Raw genomic sequence first — 20,692 nt, forward strand, 5'->3', positions numbered from 1 at the left:
GGGCTCCGGGCAGCCGAGCGGAAATGGAGGAAAACTCGCCTCCCTGCGGACCTGGCATCCTTTCACTCCCTCCTCTCTACATTCTCCTCTTCTGTCTCTGCTGCTAAAGCCATTTTCTACCACTCTAAATTCCAAGCATCTGCCTCTAACCCTAGGAAGCTCTTTGCCACCTTCTCCTCCCTCCTGAATCCTCCTCCCCCTCTCCCCCCCCTCCTCCCTCTCTGCGGATGACTTCGTCAACCATTTTGAAAAGAAGGTCGACGACATCCGATCCTCGTTTGCTAAGTCAAACGACACTGCTGGTTCTGCTCACACTGTCCTACCCTGTGCTTTGACCTCTTTCTCCCCTCTCTCTCCAGATGAAATCTCGCGTCTTGTGACGGCCGGCCGCCCAACAACCTGCCCGCTTGACCCTATCCCCTCCTCTCTTCTCCAGACCATTTCCGGAGACCTTCTCCCTTACCTCACCTCGCTCATCAACTCATCCTTGACCGCTGGCTACGTCCCTTCCGCCTTCAAGAGAGCGAGAGTTGCACCCCTTCTGAAAAAACCTACACTCGATCCCTCTGATGTCAACAACTACAGACCAGTATCCCTTCTTTCATTTCTCTCCAAAACTCTTGAACGTGCCGTCCTTGGCCAGCTCTCCTGCTATCTCTCTCAGAATGACCTTCTTGATCCAAATCAGTCAGGTTTCAAGACTAGTCATTCAACTGAGACTGCTCTTCTCTGTGTCACGGAGGCGCTCCGCACTGCTAAAGCTAACTCTCTCTCCTCTGCTCTCATCCTTCTAGACCTATCGGCTGCCTTTGATACTGTGAACCATCAGATCCTCCTCTCCACCCTCTCCGAGTTGGGCATCTCCGGCGCGGCCCACGCTTGGATTGCGTCCTACCTGACAGGTCGCTCCTACCAGGTGGCGTGGCGAGAATCTGTCTCCGCACCACGTGCTCTCACCACTGGTGTCCCCCAGGGCTCTGTTCTAGGCCCTCTCCTATTCTCGCTATACACCAAGTCACTTGGCTCTGTCATATCCTCACATGGTCTCTCCTATCATTGCTATGCAGACGACACACAATTAATCTTCTCCTTTCCCCCTTCTGATAACCAGGTGGCGAATCGCATCTCTGCATGTCTGGCAGACATATCAGTGTGGATGACGGATCACCACCTCAAGCTGAACCTCGGCAAGACGGAGCTGCTCTTCCTCCCGGGGAAGGACTGCCCATTCCATGATCTTGCCATCACGGTTGACAACTCCATTGTGTCCTCCTCCCAGAGCGCTAAGAACCTTGGCGTGATCCTGGACAACACCCTGTCGTTCTCAACCAACATCAAGGCGGTGACCCGTTCCTGTAGGTTCATGCTCTACAACATTCGCAGAGTACGACCCTGCCTCACACAGGAAGCGGCGCAGGTCCTAATCCAGGCACTTGTCATCTCCCGTCTGGATTACTGCAACTCGCTGTTGGCTGGGCTCCCTGCCTGTGCGATTAAACCCCTACAACTCATCCAGAACGCCGCAGCCCGTCTGGTGTTCAACCTTCCCAAGTTCTCTCACGTCACCCCGCTCCTCCGCTCTCTCCACTGGCTTCCAGTTGAAGCTCGCATCCGCTACAAGACCATGGTGCTTGCCTACGGAGCTGTGAGGGGAACGGCACCTCCGTACCTTCAGGCTCTGATCAGGCCCTACACCCAAACAAGGGCACTGCGTTCATCCACCTCTGGCCTGCTCGCCTCCCTACCTCTGAGGAAGTACAGCTCCCGCTCAGCCCAGTCAAAACTGTTCGCTGCTCTGGCACCCCAATGGTGGAACAAACTCCCCCACGACGCCAGGTCAGCGGAATCAATCACCACCTTCCGGAGACACCTGAAACCCCACCTCTTTAAGGAATACCTAGGATAGGATAAAGTAATCCTTCTAACCCCCCCCCCTTAGAGTTAGATGCACTATTGTAAAGTGGTTGTTCCACTGGACATCATAAGGTGAATGCACCAACTTGTAAGTCGCTCTGGATAAGAGCGTCTGCTAAATGACTTAAATGTAAATGTAAATAGGCTAATTTATCAAGCCAGCTATCATTACCTGACTAAGCGGAAATATGACATTAAATGGGGAAACGAACGTAAATTCACCCCATTCCGTACAAATGTGCGCAACCGCGACATTCAAACGAGGCTGCAAAGAAAACTAATGGGACTATAGCGACTGTGTTGACTTCAAAATCTGGGGCGTGAACTACATTTCTATTCAAGTGTTGATCGACATGGTAATGGCTCTATAGTATTGGAGAAAAGTTGAAAAAACGAACCCTCCGTTACATCGTGACGTGTCATGCCGTAACGTACAGCACGCATAAAGCAACCCAACAGATGTTTCTACTACAGGGAATATTAACCAATGAGGTGGGTCTTTCCACATTCTACCAACCCAACAGATGTTTCTACTACAGTGAATATTAACCAATGAGGTGGGACTTTCCACATTCTACCAACCCAACAGATGTTTCTACTACAGGGAATATTAACCAATGAGGTGGGTCTTTCCACATTTTACCAACCTAACAGATGTTTCTACTATGAAGCAATGCTTTCAGGTTAATTGAAGTTTAATTCCCAAATAGCCGATACAGGTTTGGTCATTATCAGGTATTGGAGCGTTGAAAGATGATGCACAACAACGGTTTCTTCCAGGAAACCACGACTCCAATAACCACTAACCAATAACCATCGAAATAACTGTAAAGTACGTCACCATCGAAACGACTACCGCTACAATCGACCTGTTCGCAATACATGGGTATTGGGATCTTACCTCATTGATCTGTCAGTAAGCTATGTTTACATGGGATCTGACCTCATTGATCTGTCAGTAAACTATGTTTACATGGGATCTGACCTCATTGATCTGTCAGTAAGCTATGTTTACATGGGATCTGACCTCATTGATCTGTCAGTAAGCTATGTTTACATGAGTATTGGGATCTGACCTCATTGATCTGTCAGTAAGCTATGATTACATGGGTATTGGGATCTGACCTCATTGATCTGTCAGTAAGCTATGTTTACATGGGTATTGGGATCTGACCTCATTGATCTGTCAGTAAGCTATGATTACATGGGTATTGGGATCTGACCTCATTGATCTGTCAGTAAGCTATGTTTACATGGGATCTTACCTCATTGGTCTGTCAGTAAGCTACAGTGGGGCAAAAAGGTATTTAGTCAGCCACCAATTGTGCAAGTTCTCCCACTTAAAAAGATGAGAGAGGCCTGTAATTTTCATCATAGGTACACTTCAACTTTGACAGACAAAATGAGAAAAGAAAATCCAGAAAATCACATTGTAGGATTTTTAATGAATTTATTTGCAAATTATTGTGGAAAATAAGTATTTGTTCAATAACAAAAGTTTATCTCAATACTTTGTTATATACCCTTTGTTGGCAATGACAGAGGTCAAATGACAGAGGTCAAAAAGAAATGTGTTTCTGTGTTGCAGGGGCAGTCAAGAAATGGTACGGCAAGGCCACAGAACATGATATAAGCAGAGCTGTGGGAGACCACCTCAAGCCCCTGGTAGAGCCGGGGGTGGTGTTTACCACTCCACCACGCCTTCAGCAGGCTGGAAATGTGGGATTGATACTGTTTTTCATACTAACATGGACCAAGATATGTGTTGCTTTGGCACATATTTGTTCATTGGTTTAGCAAGAGTCTGTTGATTGGTCAGTCATTGGGTCATTGAATCAAACCCAATGTCTACCTGGCACACTGACAGGGTCTGAATCAAACCCAATGTCCACCTGGCACACTGTCAGGGTCTGAATCAAACCCAATGTCCACCTGGCACACTGACAGGGTCTGAATCAAACCCAATGTACACCTGGCACACTGACAGGGTCTGAATCAAACCCAATGTACACCTGGCACACTGGCAGGGTCTGAGTCAAACCCAATGTCCACCTGGCACACTGACAGGATCTGAATCAAACCCAATGTTAAGGGGAGGGAAGATTGGTCAAGAGGGTGATGATTATTGTTGTTCTACTGCCTGATTGTTATGCAAAAACACTGTTTATAAAAGCTTTGTTAAAGAACAAGAAGGCCCACACACTGTTTAAAAAAGCTTTGTTAAATCAGCACAACAGTTTTCAGCTGTGGTAACATAATTGCAAAAGGGTTTTCTAATGCTCAATTAGACTTTTAAAATTATTATCTTTGATTAGCTAACACAATGTGCCATTGGAACACAGGAGTGATGGTTGCTGATAATGGGCCTCTGTACGCCTATGTAGATATTTCATAAAAAATCTGTCGTTTCCAGCTATAATAGTAATTTAACAATAGTCAACGTTAACAATGTCTACACTGTATTTCTGATCAATTTGGTGTTATTTTAATGGACGAAAAATTTGATTTTCTTTCAAAAGCAAGGACATTTCTAAGTGAACCCCAAACTTTTCTACGGTAGTATACATCTACATGATGTATTGTTACACCATGTAGGAGCAGTATAGACCTAGTCTGTTCATTATATACAGCTACATGATGTATTGTTACACCATGTAGGAGCAGTATAGACCTAGTCTGTTCATTATATACATCTACATGATGTATTGTTACACCACGTAGGAGCAGTATAGACCTACAGTAGCTCGCTACTTATTTAGATGTAGTATGACTTAATGAAACAGACTTAAATATGCTGTTGTAAAAAAAATTTATTCGCACTAATCAATCAACACATTCCTGTCTTTGTATGTCTCAATATAATACTATTATTTAATTAAATCCATTTAAAACTGCGTTTCCCATCTTAACTGCGTTTCCCACTCCAGTCAGCAGACGGCGATGTGCGTCTTTCAGGCCATGCTGCTAGAGTGACGTATTATCTAGTGGACGGTTCTTCATAAACATCTCGTCAACCACCTCGGTAGCTTGCTAGCCAACATAGCGGAAAGATTCAAGCTATTTATACGCTTTTGGTCTATATTAGCTATTGTATTTTAAACACACTTCTGTCGTATCTACTTGTTAACCTATTTCATTTCATACTTACGTTGTTTTTATTAGTCAGCTATAGTAGCTGGCTGGTTAAGTTAGCACTAGCCTAGTCGCTAATGATAGCTAGCTAGCTAACATCCTTGACCATGAGCTCCCTAAACTACTCCCCTCCTGTTAAAGAAGAGGGGGTCTGCTGGACGGAGAAAGAAGCTCTGGGGCTGAACATTGTCGTGAAAGAGGAGAAGGAAGAGGAGGATGTCACAGTTAAACAAGAAGTAGAGGCTGTTTCAGTGAAAGAAGAGGAAGACACGTTCAGAGTGAAAGAGGAGGAGGAGGAGTATGTTATTGTGAAAGAAGAGGAGGAAGATAAAGAGGAGGATGTCGTTTTTGGAGTGAAGAAGGAAGGAGAGATTACTGTCACATTGGAAGATGAAGAGGAGGAGATAGGAGATCTGATTAACACCAGTAAGTACCGCCTTCAATTTGTTTTTAACTTTGAATATTCGGAGTTCTCTCGTCAATACCTCTTCGATGGAGGGCCCTAGGATGATGACTGATATGTCTAGAATCAGACGACGTAGAGAACAAGCTACCCCTTGTTTTCTCCGTTACGTTTCCAAAAAGTGACTTAACATATATATTTGAGAAGGGTCTATCTGCTGACAACTACTGTGGGATCCCCTCCTTTTTCGTCCGCTCTACACATATTCTTTTGATTTCTTTAAAATATTAATTTAAGATATTTAGATGTTTTATTTACTACATTTTAGTAGCTTCCTGTCCACATCAGATTGAGATCTACAGCCAGTTTGGGTGATGTCACTGATCTCGCTCAGTAACGCCCATTATAATGCTACCAGGGTTTCCGTGACGGGGAAGATTTTAATTTACTGGCCTTTTGAGAACTTTACTAGACACATCTTGGGTGCATAACCCATTAGGGTTGTTCACACACGGTGCTCAGAATGACAGAAATCACATTTAGATGAGGGTAATGGATCTGAACAGAACGTGGAACTCCTGTAATGAAGCAGTTTGTGCCTTTCGTTTCTGTACAACGGAATAAAGTTGATATGAAAACCAATAGAACAGGAGAGAAATTACATAGTGGTGGGTCCAATAGAACAGGAGAGAAATGGCATAGTGGTGGGTCCAATAGAACAGGAGAGAAATGGCATAGTGGTGGGTCTAATAGAACAGGAGAGAAATGGCATAGTGGTGGGTTCAGTAGAACAGGAGAGAAATGACAGTGGTGGGTCTAATAGAACAGGATAGAAATGACATAGTGGTGGGTCTAATAGAACAGGAGAGAAATGGCATAGTGGTGGGTCTAATAGAACAGGGGAGAAATGGCATAGTGGTGGGTCTAATAGAACAGGAGAGAAATGGCATAGTGGTGGGTCCAGTAGAACAGGAGAGAAATGGCATAGTGGTGGGTCCAGTAGAACAGGAGAGAAATGGCATAGTGGTGGGTCTAATAGAACAGGAGAGAAATGGCATAGTGGTGGGTCTAATAGAACAGGAGAGAAATGGCATAGTGGTGGGTTCAGTAGAACAGGAGAGAAATGACATAGTGGTGGGTCTAATAGAACAGGAGAGAAATGGCATAGTGGTGGGTCTAATAGAACAGGGGAGAAATGGCATAGTGGTGGGTCTAATAGAACAGGAGAGAAATGGCATAGTGGTGGGTCCAGTAGAACAGGAGAGAAATGGCATAGTGGTGGGTCTAATAGAACAGGAGAGAAATGGCATAGTGGTGGGTCTAATAGAACAGGAGAGAAATGGCATAGTGGTGGGTTCAGTAGAACAGGAGAGAAATGGCATAGTGGTGGGTCCAGTAGAACAGGAGAGAAATGGCATAGTGGTGGGTCTAATAGAACAGGAGAGAAATGGCATAGTGGTGGGTTCAGTAGAACAGGAGAGAAATGACAGTGGTGGGTCTAATAGAACAGGATAGAAATGACATAGTGGTGGGTCTAATAGAACAGGAGAGAAATGGCATAGTGGTGGGTCTAATAGAACAGGAGAGAAATGGCATAGTGGTGGGTCTAATAGAGCAGGAGAGAAATGGCATAGTGGTGGGTCCAGTAGAACAGGAGAGAAATGGCATAGTGGTGGGTCCAGTAGAACAGGAGAGAAATGGCATAGTGGTGGGTCCAATAGAACAGGAGAGAAATGGCATAGTGGTGGGTCCAGTAGAACAGGAGAGAAATGGCATAGTGGTGGGTACAGTAGAACGGGAGAGAAATGGCATAGTGGTGGGTCCAGTAGAACAGGAGAGAAATGGCATAGTGGTGGGTCTAGTAGAACAGGAGAGAAATGGCATAGTGGTGGGTCTAATAGAACAGGAGAGAAATGGCATAGTGGTGGGTCTAATAGAACAGGAGAGAAATGGCATAGTGGTGGGTCCAGTAGAACAGGAGAGAAATTACATAGTGGTGGGTCCAACAAGTAAATAAATTGAAATAAATTTGCCCAAATTGTATAATTACTCCTGTCTATAAAGAAATAAATACTTTACCAGAAAGCATGACGTTGCCACAGAGGAATCAGGGATCATTAGCTTCTTTAAAAAAAGACCTGTGTATGGTTTCAAACCACAGGCATAAGCCTACAAGCTTATTTGGGCAGTGTGTGTGGCAATAGGCTTCACTGATTATTGAGGTTCGGCTGTCAGTGAAAAGCATCTCAAATATGTGTGAAGATAATGTATCTTGAGTATTATTTAAAATGTTGAGACAAGAAGGGGGGGGTTGTGTGGTGAAGATATAGGTGAGTCTCTCTTCAGAATGTCCTCCGCTGGCTTCCACCAATTCTTGCTCCTTCATTGTTTCATTGTGTGAATTGTTTCATTGTGTGAATTCTTGGCCATGTTCTGTTATATTCTCCACCCGGCACAGCCAGAAGAGGACTGGCCACCCCTCATAGCCTGGTTCCTCTCTAGGTTTCTTCCTACGATTTGGCCTTTCTAGGGAGTTGTTCCTAGCCACCGTGCTTCTACACCTGCATTGCTTGCTGTTTGGGGTTTTAGGCTGGGTTTCTGTACAGCACTTCGAGATATTAGCTGATGTACGAAGGGCTATATAAAATAAACTTGATTTGAATTGATTGCCCTTAGATTGAGTTTATTATATCAATTCCCCGTTACAAATGTCACCAGTAGTAAATGTACCGTTAATTCCTGTCATTTGGTTACATTCATTTCTGTTAATGCATGTATTAATTAGAGTATTTTTTTTTTTAACCTTTATTTAACCAGGTAGGCCAGTTGAGAACAAGTTGTAATTTACAACTGCGACCTGGCCAAGATAAAGCAAAGCAGTGCGACAAAAACAACAACACAGAGTTACACACAAAATAAAAATAAAATAAAGAAATCTATGTACAGTGTGTGCAAATGTAGGGAGGTAGCAATAAATAGGCCATAGAGGCAAAATAATTACAATTTAGCATTAACACTGGAGTGATAGATGTGCAGATGATGATGTGCAAGTAGAGATACTTGGGTGCAAAAGAGCAAGAGGATAAATAACAATAAGGGGATGAGGAGGTTGGGTGTGCTATTTACAGATTGGCTGTGTGCAGGTGCAGTGATCGGTAAGCTGCTCAGACAGCTGATACTTAAAGTTAGTGAGGGAGATATGACTCCAGCTTCAGTGATTTTTGAAATTCGTTCCAGTCATTGGCAACAGAGAACTGGAAATAAAGGCGGCCAAAGTAAGTGTTGGCTTTGGGTATGACCAGTGAAATATACCTGCTGGAGCGCGTGCTACGGGTGGGTGTTGCTATGGTGACCAGTGAGCTGAGATACGGCAGGACTTTACCTAGCAAAGACTTATGGATGACCTGGAGCCAGTGGGTTTGATGGCGATTATGTAGTGAGGGCCAGCCAACGAGAGCATATAAAATTACCCACACAAACTTAATTAAACTCCTCTTCTGGATGTATCTCAGCAAAAAGAGGGGAGAGGGAAACATCTTTACTCTGTTCAGCAATCTGCTGCTTCCGAGAAACATCTTTACTCTGTTCAGCAATATGCTGCTTCCGAGAAACATCTTTACTCTGTTCATCAATCAGTTGTTTCCTAGAAACATCTTTACTCTGTTCAGCAAGCTGCTGCTTCCTAGAAACATCTTTACTCTGTTCATCAATCAGCTGCTTCCTAGAAACATCTTTACTCTGTTCATCAATCAGCTGCTTCCTAGAAACATCTTTACTCTGTTCAGCAAGCTACTGCTTCCTAGAAACATCTTTACTCTGTTCATCAATCTACTGCTTCCTAGAAACATCTTTACTCTGTTCATCAATCTACTGCTTCCTAGAAACATCTTTACTCTGTTCAGCAAGCTACTGCTTCCTAGAAACATCTTTACTCTGTTCATCAATCAGCTGCTTCCTAGAAACATCTTTACTCTGTTCAGCAAGCTACTGCTTCCTAGAAACATCTTTACTCTGTTCATCAATCTACTGCTTCCTAGAAACATCTTTACTCTGTTCAGCAAGCTACTGCTTCCTAGAAACATCTTTACTCTGTTCATCAATCTACTGCTTCCTAGAAACATCTTTACTCTGTTCATCAATCTACTGCTTCCTAGAAACATCTTTACTCTGTTCAGCAAGCTACTGCTTCCTAGAAACATCTTTACTCTGTTCATCAATCAGCTGCTTCCTAGAAACATCTTTACTCTGTTCAGCAAGCTACTGCTTCCTAGAAACATCTTTACTCTGTTCATCAATCTACTGCTTCCTAGAAACATCTTTACTCTGTTCATCAATCTACTGCTTCCTAGAAACATCTTTACTCTGATCAGCAAGCTACTGCTTCCTAGACATCCAAGTGTCAACTGTAGGGATCCTCTCTTCATTCAGAGGTTCTACAAACTCTCACCTTTGGGGTTTTCAAAGGAGAGGTCAACTCAGGAGGTTTACCAAAATCAGGATCACCCATAAACGTCTCAGACAGATCGACCATGGTGGGATCGCTGACATCCTCAACACTAGACTTGCTCCCGGTGACTCTCTTAGACAGAGCACGTGTAACGGCACATGCTGGGAACACTGTAGGGTACTTTTCTGATAACCCATCAGGTTCCTCAATTCTGAGTTCCTTACAAACGACAGGATTTGGCACAACCTTCCCTCCAGCCAAATCATTTCCCAATATGAATGAGACCCCCTACTAACACACTGGAAACAGTTGCTGGAGTGTCAAAGGCAAAACACCCTCCAACATGAAGGGCTTCCCCAGTATAGTACTGTAGAAACACCCTCCAACATGAAGGGCTTTCCCAGTATAGTACTGTAGAAACACATGGAACAACAGTAACCATAGTAACACATTGGATAACATTCACAACATGGAACAACAGTAACCATAGTAACACATTGGATAACATTCACAACATGGAACAACAGTAACCATAGTAACATTGTTTCCCCAAAAAAATCTAAAGGAAGTTTGTTCTGAAGTGTCTGTCCTGTATCTGAGATATATATAAAATAAAATAATATCTATATTTTTTACATGTCTTTAACCCCTTATTTATGTCACTAAAGTCTTTCCACATTTTGTTAAGTTACAGCCTTATTCTACTATGGATTAAATAAATAACAATCCTAATCAATCTACAATCGTGGCCAAAAGTTTTGAGAATGACACAAATATTAATTTCCACAAAGTTTGCTGCTTCAGTGTCTTTAGATATTTTTGTCAGATGTTATGGAATACTGAAGTATAATTACAAGCATTTCATAAGTGTCAAAGGCTTTTATTGACAATTACATGAAGTTTATGAAAAGAGTCAATATTTCCAGTGTTGACCCTTCTTTTTCAAGACCTCTGCAATCCGCCCTGGCATGCTGTCAATTAACTTCTGGGCCACATCCTGACTGATGGCAGCCGATTCTTGCATAATCAATGCTTGGAGTTTGTCAGAATTTGTGGGTTTTTGTTTGTCCACCTGCCTCTTGAGGATTGACCACAAGTTCTCAATGGGATTAAGGTCTGGGGAGTTTCCTGGGCATGGACCCAAAATATCAATGTTTTGTTTCCCGAGCCACTTGGTTATCACTTTTGCCTTATGGCAAGGTGCTCCATCATGCTGGAAAAGGCATTGTTCGTCACCAAACTGTTCCTGGATGGTTGGGAGAAGTTGCTCTCGGAGGATGTGTTGGTACCATTCTTTATTCATGGCTGTGTTCTTAGGCAAAATTGTGAGTGAGCCCACTCCCTTGGCTGAGAAGCAACCCCACACATGAATGGTCTCAGGATGCTTTACTGTTGGCATGACACAGGACTGATGGTAGCGCTCACCTTGTCTTCTCCGGACAAGCTTTTTTCCGGATGCCCCAAACAATCGGAAAGGGGATTCATCAGAGAAAATTACTTTACCCCAGTCCTCAGCAGTCCCATCCCTGTACCTTTTGCAGAATATCAGTCTGTCCCTGATGTTTTTCCTGGAGAGAAGTTGGTTCTTTACTGCCCTTCTTGACACCAGGCCATCCTCCAAAAGTCTTCGCCTCGCTGTGCGTGCAGATGCACTCACACCTGCCTGCTGCCATTCCTGAGCAAGCTCTGTACTGGTGGTGCCCCGATCCCGCAGCTGAATCAACTTTAGGAGACGGTCCTGGCGCTTGCTGGACTTTCTTGGGCGCCCTGAAGCTTTCTTCACAACAATTGAACAGCTCTCCTTGAAGTTCTTGATGATCCGATAAATGGTTGATTTAGGTGCAATCTTACTGGCAGCAATATCCTTGCCTGTGAAGCCCTTTTTGTGCAAAGCAATGATGACGGCACGTGTTTCCTTGCAGGTAACCATGAGTGACAGAGGAAGAACAATGATTCCAAGCACCACCCTCGTTTTGAAGCTTCCAGTCTGTTATTCGAACTCAATCAGCATGACAGAGTGATCTCCAGCCTTGTCCTCATCAACACTCACACCTGTGTTAACGAGAGAATCACTGACATGTCAGCTGGTCCTTTTGTGGCAGGGCTGAAATGTAGTGGAAATGTTTTTGGGGGATTCAGTTCATTTGCATGGCAAAGAGGGACTTTGCAATTAATTGCAATTCATCTGATCACTCTTCATAACATTCTGGAGTATATGCAAATTGCCATCATACAAACTGAGGCAGCAGACTTTGAAAATTAAAATTTGTGTCATTATCAAAACTTTTGGCCACGACTGTACACACAACACCTCATAATGAAAAAGCTAAAATAGGTTTGTAGAAAACATGTCACATTTATTAAAAAGAAAAAACAGATACCTTAATTTACAAGTATTCAGACCGTTTGCTATGAGACTTGAAATTGACCTCAGGTGCATACTGTTTCCGTTGATCATCGTTGAGATGTTTCTACAACTTGATTGGAGTCCACCTGTGGTAAATTCAATTGATTGGACATGATTTGGAAAGGCACACACCTGTCTGGCTACCACAGCATTCTGAAGCGATACGCCATCCCATCTGGTTTGCGCTTAGTGGGACTATCATTTGTTTTTCAACAGGACAATGACCCCACACACCCCCAGGCTGTGTAAGGGCTATTTGACCAAAAAGGAGAGTGATGGAGTGCTGCATCAGATGACCTGGCCTCCACATTCACCTGACGTCAACCCAATTGAAAGGATTTGGGATGAGTTGGACCACAGAGTGAAGGAAAAGCAGCCAACAAGTGCTCAGCATATGTGGGAACTCCTTCAAGACTGTTGGAAAAGCATTCCAGGTAAAGCTGGTTGAGACACTGCCAAGAGTGTTCAAAGCTGTCATCAAGGCAAAGGGTGGCTACTTTGAAGAATCTAAAATATATTTTGATTTGTTTACCACTTTTTTGGTTACTACATGATTCCATATGTGTTATTTCATAGTTGTCATGTCTTCACTATTATTCTACAATGTAGAAAATAGTAAAAATAAAGAAAAACCCATGAATGACTAAGTGTGTCCAAACTTTGACTAATACTGTATATCTCATGAATGTTTTTGCATTCAGTTACAAAAAGTCACTTTTTTACCACTTCTTCCATATGCAAACATGTAAGGAAAGCTTTTTTTTTTTAAATCAAAAGGGATGCTGTCAAATGTATTGAATTCAAATGGATTTACCCAGCCTACGAAGCACTACAGCCACTCTGTGATGACCAGTTTTGCTCTTTTATTGAGGGATCTAGTCTAGATTAAACCTCATAGGAAGACAGTTTTATCACGTGGAGGTTTCATTTAGGTCTCTGTATAACTAGATGCTGTTTGTCATTGACAGGAGAAAGAGCAGACTCTCACTATGACAGCAGGAAGAGTCCTTCAGGGGAACCAGACCCAGAGACGCCCAAAACAGCAAGACAACACCACTGCTCCCACTGTGAAAATAGTTTTCGCTGGTTAGGGAACCTAAAACGCCATGAGAGGACACACACAGGAGAAAAGCCATACCACTGCTTCCAATGTGAAAAGAGATTTTCCGGATCAGGGGACTTAAAAGCTCACGAGGGGACACACACGGGAGAAAAGCCTTTCCAATGTTTCCAGTGTGGAAAGAGTTTTATTCAGTTAGGAAGCCTGAAGGAGCATGAGTGGACGCATACAGGAGAAAAGCCTCATCGCTGTGGAATGTTTTATTCAGTCAAGGAGTCTGAAGGAGAATGAGTGGACACACACAGGAGAAAAGCCTTTCCAATGTTCCCAGTGTGGAAACAGTTTTACTCAGAGAGGGCACCTTAAAGAGTATGAGAGAATACACACAGGAGAAAAGCCTTACCACTGCTCCCAGTGTAAAAATAGATTTTCCCGAGTAGGGGACCTAAAAGCTCATGAGAGGACACACACAGGAGAAAAGCCTTTCCAATGTTCCCAGTGTAGAAAGAGTTTGACCGTGTTAACTACCCTGAAAAGGCATGAGAGAATACACACAGAAGAAAAGCCGGGCATTTTGATTCAGAGGGCACTCTGATTCAGAGGGGTTGGGTTAAATGCGGAAGACCCATTTCAGTTGAATGCATTCAGTTGTACAACTGACTTGGTATCTCCCTTTCCCATTCCCTATTATAGAGCTCTGCTCAGCCTATAAACATGAAAGCAAGGTTAGATTTTATGTTCTACATTATTATTATTATTATTAGGGCAGCCACCGTAGAGCTCAGAGACAGGATTGTGTCGAGGCACAGATCTGGGGAAGGGTACCAAAAAATGTCTGCAGAATTGAAGGTCCCCAAGAACACAGTGGCCGCCATCATTCTTAAATGGAAGAAGTTTGGAACCACCAAGACTCTTCCTAGAGCTGGCCGCCCGGCCAAACTGAGCAATCGGGGGAGAAGGACCTTGGTCAGGGAGGTGACCAAGAACCCGATGGTCACTCTGACTGAGCTCCAGAGTTCCTCTGTGGAGATGTGAGAACCTTCCAGAAGGACAATCATCTCTGCAGCACTCCACCAATCAGGCCTTTATGGTAGAGAGGTCAGACGGAAGCCACTCCTCAGTAAAAGGCACATGACAGCCCGCTTGGAGTTTGCCAAAAGGCACCTAAAGACTCTCAGACCATGAGAAGCATGATTCTCTGGTCTGAAGAAACCAAGATTGAACTCTTTGGCCTGACTGCCAAGTGGCTCGCCTGGCGTAAAGTGTGGTGGTGGCAGCATCATCCTGCGGGGATGTTTTTCAGCGGCAGGGACTGGTAGACTATTCGGGATCGAGGGAAAGATGAACAGAGTGCAGACAGATCCTTGATGAAAACCTGCTACAGAGAGCTCAGGACCTCAGACTGGGGTGAAGGTTCACCTACCAAAGGGACAATGACCCTAAGCCCACAGCCAAGACAAGGCAGGAGTTGCTTCGGGAGAAGTCTCTGAATAACCTTGAGTGGCCCAGCCAGAGCCCGGACTTGAACCCGATCAGAGACCTGAAAATAGCTGTGCAGCGACGCTCCCCATCCAACCTGACAGAGCTTGAGAGGATCTGCAGAGAAGAATGGGAGAAACTCCCCAAATACAGGTGTGCCAAGCTTGTAGCGTCATACTCCAGAAGGTGTTTCAACAAAGTACGTAGTAAACGTCTGAATACTTATGTAGATTCTTCAGTTTCTTTTAATAAATTAGCAAAAAAATCTAAACTTGTTTTTGGTTGTCATTATGGGGTATTGTGTGTAGATGGAGTATTTAATTTTTTTAAAATCAATTTTAGAATAAGGCTGTAACGTGACAAAATTTGGAAAAAGTGAAGGGTTTGAGTACTTTCCAAATGCACTGTGTTGTTGCATCATGTAGGAGCAGTATAGACCTAGTCTGTTCATTTTATATACACTTGTTCTTGTTAACAAACTTTAGTTTTGGCAAGTCGGTTAGGACATCTACTTTGTGCATGACACAAGTAATTTTTCCAACAATTGTTTACAGACAGATTATTTCACTTATAATTCACTGTATCACAATTCCAGTGGATCAGAAGTTTACATACACTAAGTTGATTGTGCCTTTAAACAGCTTGGAAAATTCCAGAAAATTATGTCATGGCTTTAGAAGCTTTTGATAGGCTAATTGACATAATTTGAGTCCAATGGATGTGTACCTTTGGATATATTTCAAGGCCTACCTTCAAACTCAGTGCCTCTTTGCTTGACATCATGGGAAAATCAAAAGAAATCAGTCAAGACTTCAGAAAAAAGATTGTAGACCTCCACAAGTCTGGTTCATCCTTGGGAGCAATTTCCAAAAGCCTGAATGTACCATGTCCATCTGTACAAAGAATAGTATGCAAGTATAAACACCACGGGACCAAGCAGCCGTCATACATTTCAGGAAGGAGACGCGTTCTGTCTCCTAGAGATGAACGTACTTTGGTGCGAAAAGAGCAAATCAATCCCAGAACAACAGCAAAGGACCTTGTGAAGATGCTGGAGGAAACGGGTACAAAAGTATCTATATCCACAGTAAAACGAGTCCTATATCGACGTAACTTGAAAGGTCGCTCAGCAACGAAGAAGCCACTGCTCCAAAACCGCCATTAAAAAAAGCCAGACTACGGTTTGCAACTGCACATGGGGACAAATATCGTACTTTTTGGAGAAATGTCCTCTGGTCTGATGAAACAAAAACAGAACTGTTTGGCCATAATGACCATTGTTATGTTTGGAGAAAGAAGGGGGAGATGTAGAACACCATCCCAACCGTGAAGCATGGGGATGGCAGCATCATGTTGTGTGGGTGCTTTGCTGCAGGAGGGACTGGTGCACTTCACAAAATAGATGGCATCATGAGGCAGGAAAATGCATGGATATATTGAAGCAACATTTCAAGACAACAGTCAGGAAGTTACAGCTTGGTTGCACATGGGTCTTCCAAATGGACAATGACCCAAGCATACTTCCAAAGTTGTGGCAAAATGGCTTAAGGACAACAAAGTCAAGGTATTGGAGGGGCCATCACAAAGCTATGACCTCAATCCTATAGAGAATTTGTGGGCAGAACTGAAAAAGTGTGTGCGAGCAAGGAGGCCTACAAACCTGACTCCGTTACACCAGCTCTGTCAGGAGGAATGGGCCAAAATTCACCCATCTTATTGTCGGAAGCTTGTGGAAGGCTACCTGAAATGTTTGACCCAAGTTAAACAATTTAAAGGCAATGCTACCAAATACTAATTGAGTGTATGTAAACTTCTGACCCACTAGGAATGTGATGAAAGAAATAAAAGCTGAAAGAAATAATTCTCTATACTATTATTCTGACATTTCACATTCTTAAAATAAAGTGGTGATCCTAACTGACCTGAGACAGGGGATTTTTACTAGGATTAAATGTCAGGAATTGTGAAAAACTGAGTTTAAATGTATTTGGCTAAGGTGTATGTAAACTTATGACTTCAACTGTATATGTACCTAAATGTTTCATATTCATAATTTTTATGATTATAAATGTGATAATAATGGAATATCTACATAGGCGTACAGAGGACCATTATCAGCAACCATCACTCCTGTATTCCAATGGCTCGTTGTGTTAGCTATTCCAAGTTTATCATTTTAAAAGGTTAATTGATCAGTAGAAAACCATTTTGCAATTATGTTAGCAAAGCTGAAAACTGTTGTGCTGATTTAACAAAGCTTTTGTAAACAGTGTGCTGGCCTTCTTGTTCTTTAACAAAGCTGAAAACTCTTGTTCTGATTTGAAGAAGCAATAACATTTTCTTTTTTTTCTGGAACAAACGTCCTACTGTATTATATATAGTCCAGTGTTATGGGTCTATATTATTGTTAGGTGAAGTTATGGGTCCTACAGTAGGTCTATGTTGTTGTTAGGTGAAGTTATGGGTCACACCGTCTATGTTGTTAGGTGAAGTTTTGGGCCATTTTGGCATACAAACCATTAGTTTCAGGCTGATGGAAAAGCTAGCGAAAGAGCAGTTTACTGGTTGAAGTGTTTTTTAAGTATAAAGCAGTTGATTTGCAACAATAACACAGTAACACACAGGACATTCAAGCGAGACTTATAATTATAATCCAAAAGTAGTGTGAAATGCACTCATATCAGCAACTTTAACTTTCTTCTAGCCTACAATCATCGATGTTTCTACTGTGAAAACAAGACAAAATAGGACTTTCTCACTTGACTGTCTTAAGACAATTGTCAAATAATTTTAACATTCATTACAGACGTCAATTGTTGTACAACATGGCTACGTTGTTGGCATCACCTTTTACAGTGAAATTTTGCTGTTGTGGGCCTTTAACAATCTGTCTGACTTTGTTGTTCACACAGGAGAGAGACGGAACTATCGTGGATCCTCTGGGGAGCCTCAACAACCTCATGATGCTGACGAGGCAGAGAAGAGTCTCTCCAGATCAGAACACCTCAAGACACACCTGCAGAGAACCACAGGGAAGAAATCTCATTGCTGCTCTGACTGTGGGAAGAGATTCACCTCCTCAGCAGGCATTACAATTCATCAGAGAATCCACACAGGAGAGAAACCTTATAGCTGTGATCAATGTGGGAAGAGATATCTTACATGTAGCAGTCTGACTAAACACCAGAGAACACACACAGGAGAGAAACTTTTAAGCTGCTCTGACTGTGGAAAGAGTTTTGTTTCTTCAGGATGTTTAGAATCACACCAGAGAACACACACAGGAGAGAAACCTTATAGCTGTGATCAATGTGGGAAGAGATATGTTACATCTAGCAGTCTGACTAAACACCAGAGAACACACACAGGAGAGAAACCGTATAACTGTAACCAATGTGGGAAGACTTTTAGTCAGTCATTCAGCCTGATATCACACCGGAGAACACACACAGGAGAGAAGCCTTATAGCTGTGATCAATGTGGGAAAAGTTTTGTTACGTCTAGCAGTCTGACTATACACCAGAGGACACACACAGGAGAGAAGCCTTATAGCTGTGATCAATGTGACAAGCGATACTCTAGTAAAAGATCTCTGATCAAACATCAGAAAAAACATACATGAAGGAGTTGTTTCACGATATCAATGAAATAAAATCTCACAATGTAGAATGTTTTAACATTGTAGAAGGAGTATTTTAATAATGTCACAATGTAGAACCCTAAACGTTTGCTCCTTGTTTAATTGATTTCAGCATGATATGGATATTAGCCTCACGGAAAAATCTAGGGTCTGAATTGAAAAGAGTACTATTTATGTGATTTAACAAAAAGTGACTAACAAAAAAAGACTTGTGTTACACTTACCACGTTGGCGACCCACTTGAATCAAAATTTAGCTCGCTGTTTTCCACAAATTGTCCCCTAACCAGGGATGTACACATTATTCCCAGATTCCGTGTGTTTTTTGAGCTGTTAGTTTTAACAGGACGTGCAACCTCATCTCCCTCCTCACGGCACAAATGATTTCAACATGATATCGATGAGAGATGACAAATAAGTGTTGCGTTCCTTTGTTTAGCGACCCCTACATTTAAATGGATCACTCCAAATTGTAGCCGACTGTCTTCTGCAGGTTGTCCTCTAACCAGTGAGGTAAAATATATCTCCCATTTTCATGTTTTGTTTTAGTTGTTAGTTTCAACAGCATGTATAACTGATTTCCCCCCTAATCGATATCCGTGATTTATTGCTACTTGTCAAAACGACTGCGTTTTTGGTGCTTGTGCAGTTTATATGGTGCTTGTTTAAAAAAATACAAGTGATATGATTATTGTGGGAGATGTTTGTGTATATAGCATATGTTATGTTTAGGTTTTGAATATATCACAAACTGTTTCTGCATATTGGTTATTGATTTGAACATGTTAACTGTGTTTTTACAATGGGGCTATCCCATCTAGCAAAATGTCATTGAAAATAAGACTATGCCCGACATCCAATATCTGTTCGGTTGTAGTTGAAAGTGAAAGTTGAAAATATGTATTTTCTGGTCGTTTTGTCAATGACTTGAAAACAACTTAATTTCAATGTACTTGCAGCCTATACACATGGACGCAGTATAATAAATTGGTCTGTAATCAATTTTATTAACAATCTTACATCACTCCAGTATTTCTTTACAACATTCAAGTGCTAATCGTCTTTATTCCACTACTGAAGAAGCATGGCTCTAATCACGTATTCATATTTCAAACATTCAGACTGACAAAAGATACAGTTATTATATTCCATGCCTCACCATTAAGTGAATTATTGCCAATACATATAAACAAAGGGGTGTACATTTGATCACAATTTATTTTGACTGCACCTTTTTCCATATTGGAGATGAGTTTTGTTTGGACTCGTTCCAAGTGGAATAGAAGCTATTGAGTTTTAGGAAGAGGAGAGTTCTAGAAGCTAGTGAGTTTTAGGAAGACGAGAGTTCTAGAAGCTAGTGAGTTTTAGGAAGACGAGAGTTCTAGAAGCTAGTGAGTTTTAGGATTCTGTAGAAAGAAAAAGGAGAAAAGATACGATTGTACATTATATAATTTAGAAGTATGTCAGAGTAACACCAGTAAATACTAATATTTGTACACAAACGTGGTTTTAAAGCAGCAATGTTTTTTGTTTTGCATACATTTTAAAGTGAAAAATCAGAGTCTTGTGTAATTCCGTTACTGTGGAATTGCCCAGCTCCTAACTATACTGAACAATAATATAAACGCAACATGCAAAAGATTTTACTGAGTTACAGTTCATAGAAGTCAATTGAAATAAATAAATTAGGCCCTAATCTATAGATTTCATAACTGGGCAGGTGCGCTGCCATGGGCCCACCCACTGGGGAGCCAGGCCCAGCCAATCGTTAAACATGTTAAATGTTAAACATGTATTGTAAATGTTTATCAGCACAGCAGTATGACAGCATTTTCTAAACTGGGCTTTATTACAGACAGAAATACTCAGCACATTACTTCATACTTACATTTCTTGTTTTACAAACATTGCCAAGCTGCTTATTCGTTTTCTTGTTGTGATTTTTGGTGTAGTCATTCATGGCAAAAAAAAATATTTGGCCTGGTAAAAAATCAGTGGCATGTATTTTCTTTCATCTGCCTGCTACAGTGGCTGGTATATTCTTTGCCTGCTACAGTGGCTGGTATATTCTGTCCTCTGCCTGCTACACTTGCTGGTGGACCAAAATCAAACTAAAACAAGACTTAGAAGACATTTGTCAAAGTTTGTAAAAACATTTAAACATTCACTACATTGACTGTCTGACTTTGACATTCACACAGGAGAGAGATG

At 42.2% G+C, this 20,692-nt stretch overlaps 1 protein-coding gene across 2 annotated transcripts; it reads left to right on the forward strand.

The window, feature by feature from the left end:
- Positions 1 to 4,829: 4,829 nt before the first annotated feature.
- Positions 4,830 to 19,497, forward strand: LOC139560519 (zinc finger protein 664-like). Of its 2 annotated transcripts, none has more exons than XM_071377386.1 (2): positions 4,830 to 5,472; positions 13,272 to 13,707. In XM_071377386.1, exons 1-2 carry the CDS (start codon positions 5,154 to 5,156, stop codon positions 13,652 to 13,654), a joined length of 702 nt encoding a protein of 233 aa, XP_071233487.1. In that variant the 5' UTR covers positions 4,830 to 5,153; the 3' UTR covers positions 13,655 to 13,707. The 2 variants fall into 2 exon arrangements, with proteins under 2 accessions (XP_071233487.1, XP_071233486.1); XM_071377385.1 differs by lacking the exon at positions 13,272 to 13,707 and adding an exon at positions 17,755 to 19,497 and having other exon boundaries at positions 4,890 to 5,472.
- The last annotated feature ends 1,195 nt before the right edge of the window (positions 19,498 to 20,692 follow it).

Source organism: Salvelinus alpinus, chromosome 30, assembly GCF_045679555.1.
Source record: "Salvelinus alpinus chromosome 30, SLU_Salpinus.1, whole genome shotgun sequence".
NCBI classification, from domain to species: Eukaryota; Metazoa; Chordata; class Actinopteri; order Salmoniformes; family Salmonidae; genus Salvelinus; species Salvelinus alpinus.

Bases quoted from the DNA above. Each gene is read 5' to 3' on its own strand.
- LOC139560519 (XM_071377385.1), top strand. From the start codon at position 5,154: ATGAGCTCCCTAAACTACTCCCCTCCTGTTAAAGAAGAGGGGGTCTGC. The intron at 5,473-17,754 runs GTAAGTACCGCC...TTGTTCACACAG, and splicing joins AGGAGATCTGATTAACACCA to GAGAGAGACGGAACTATCGT.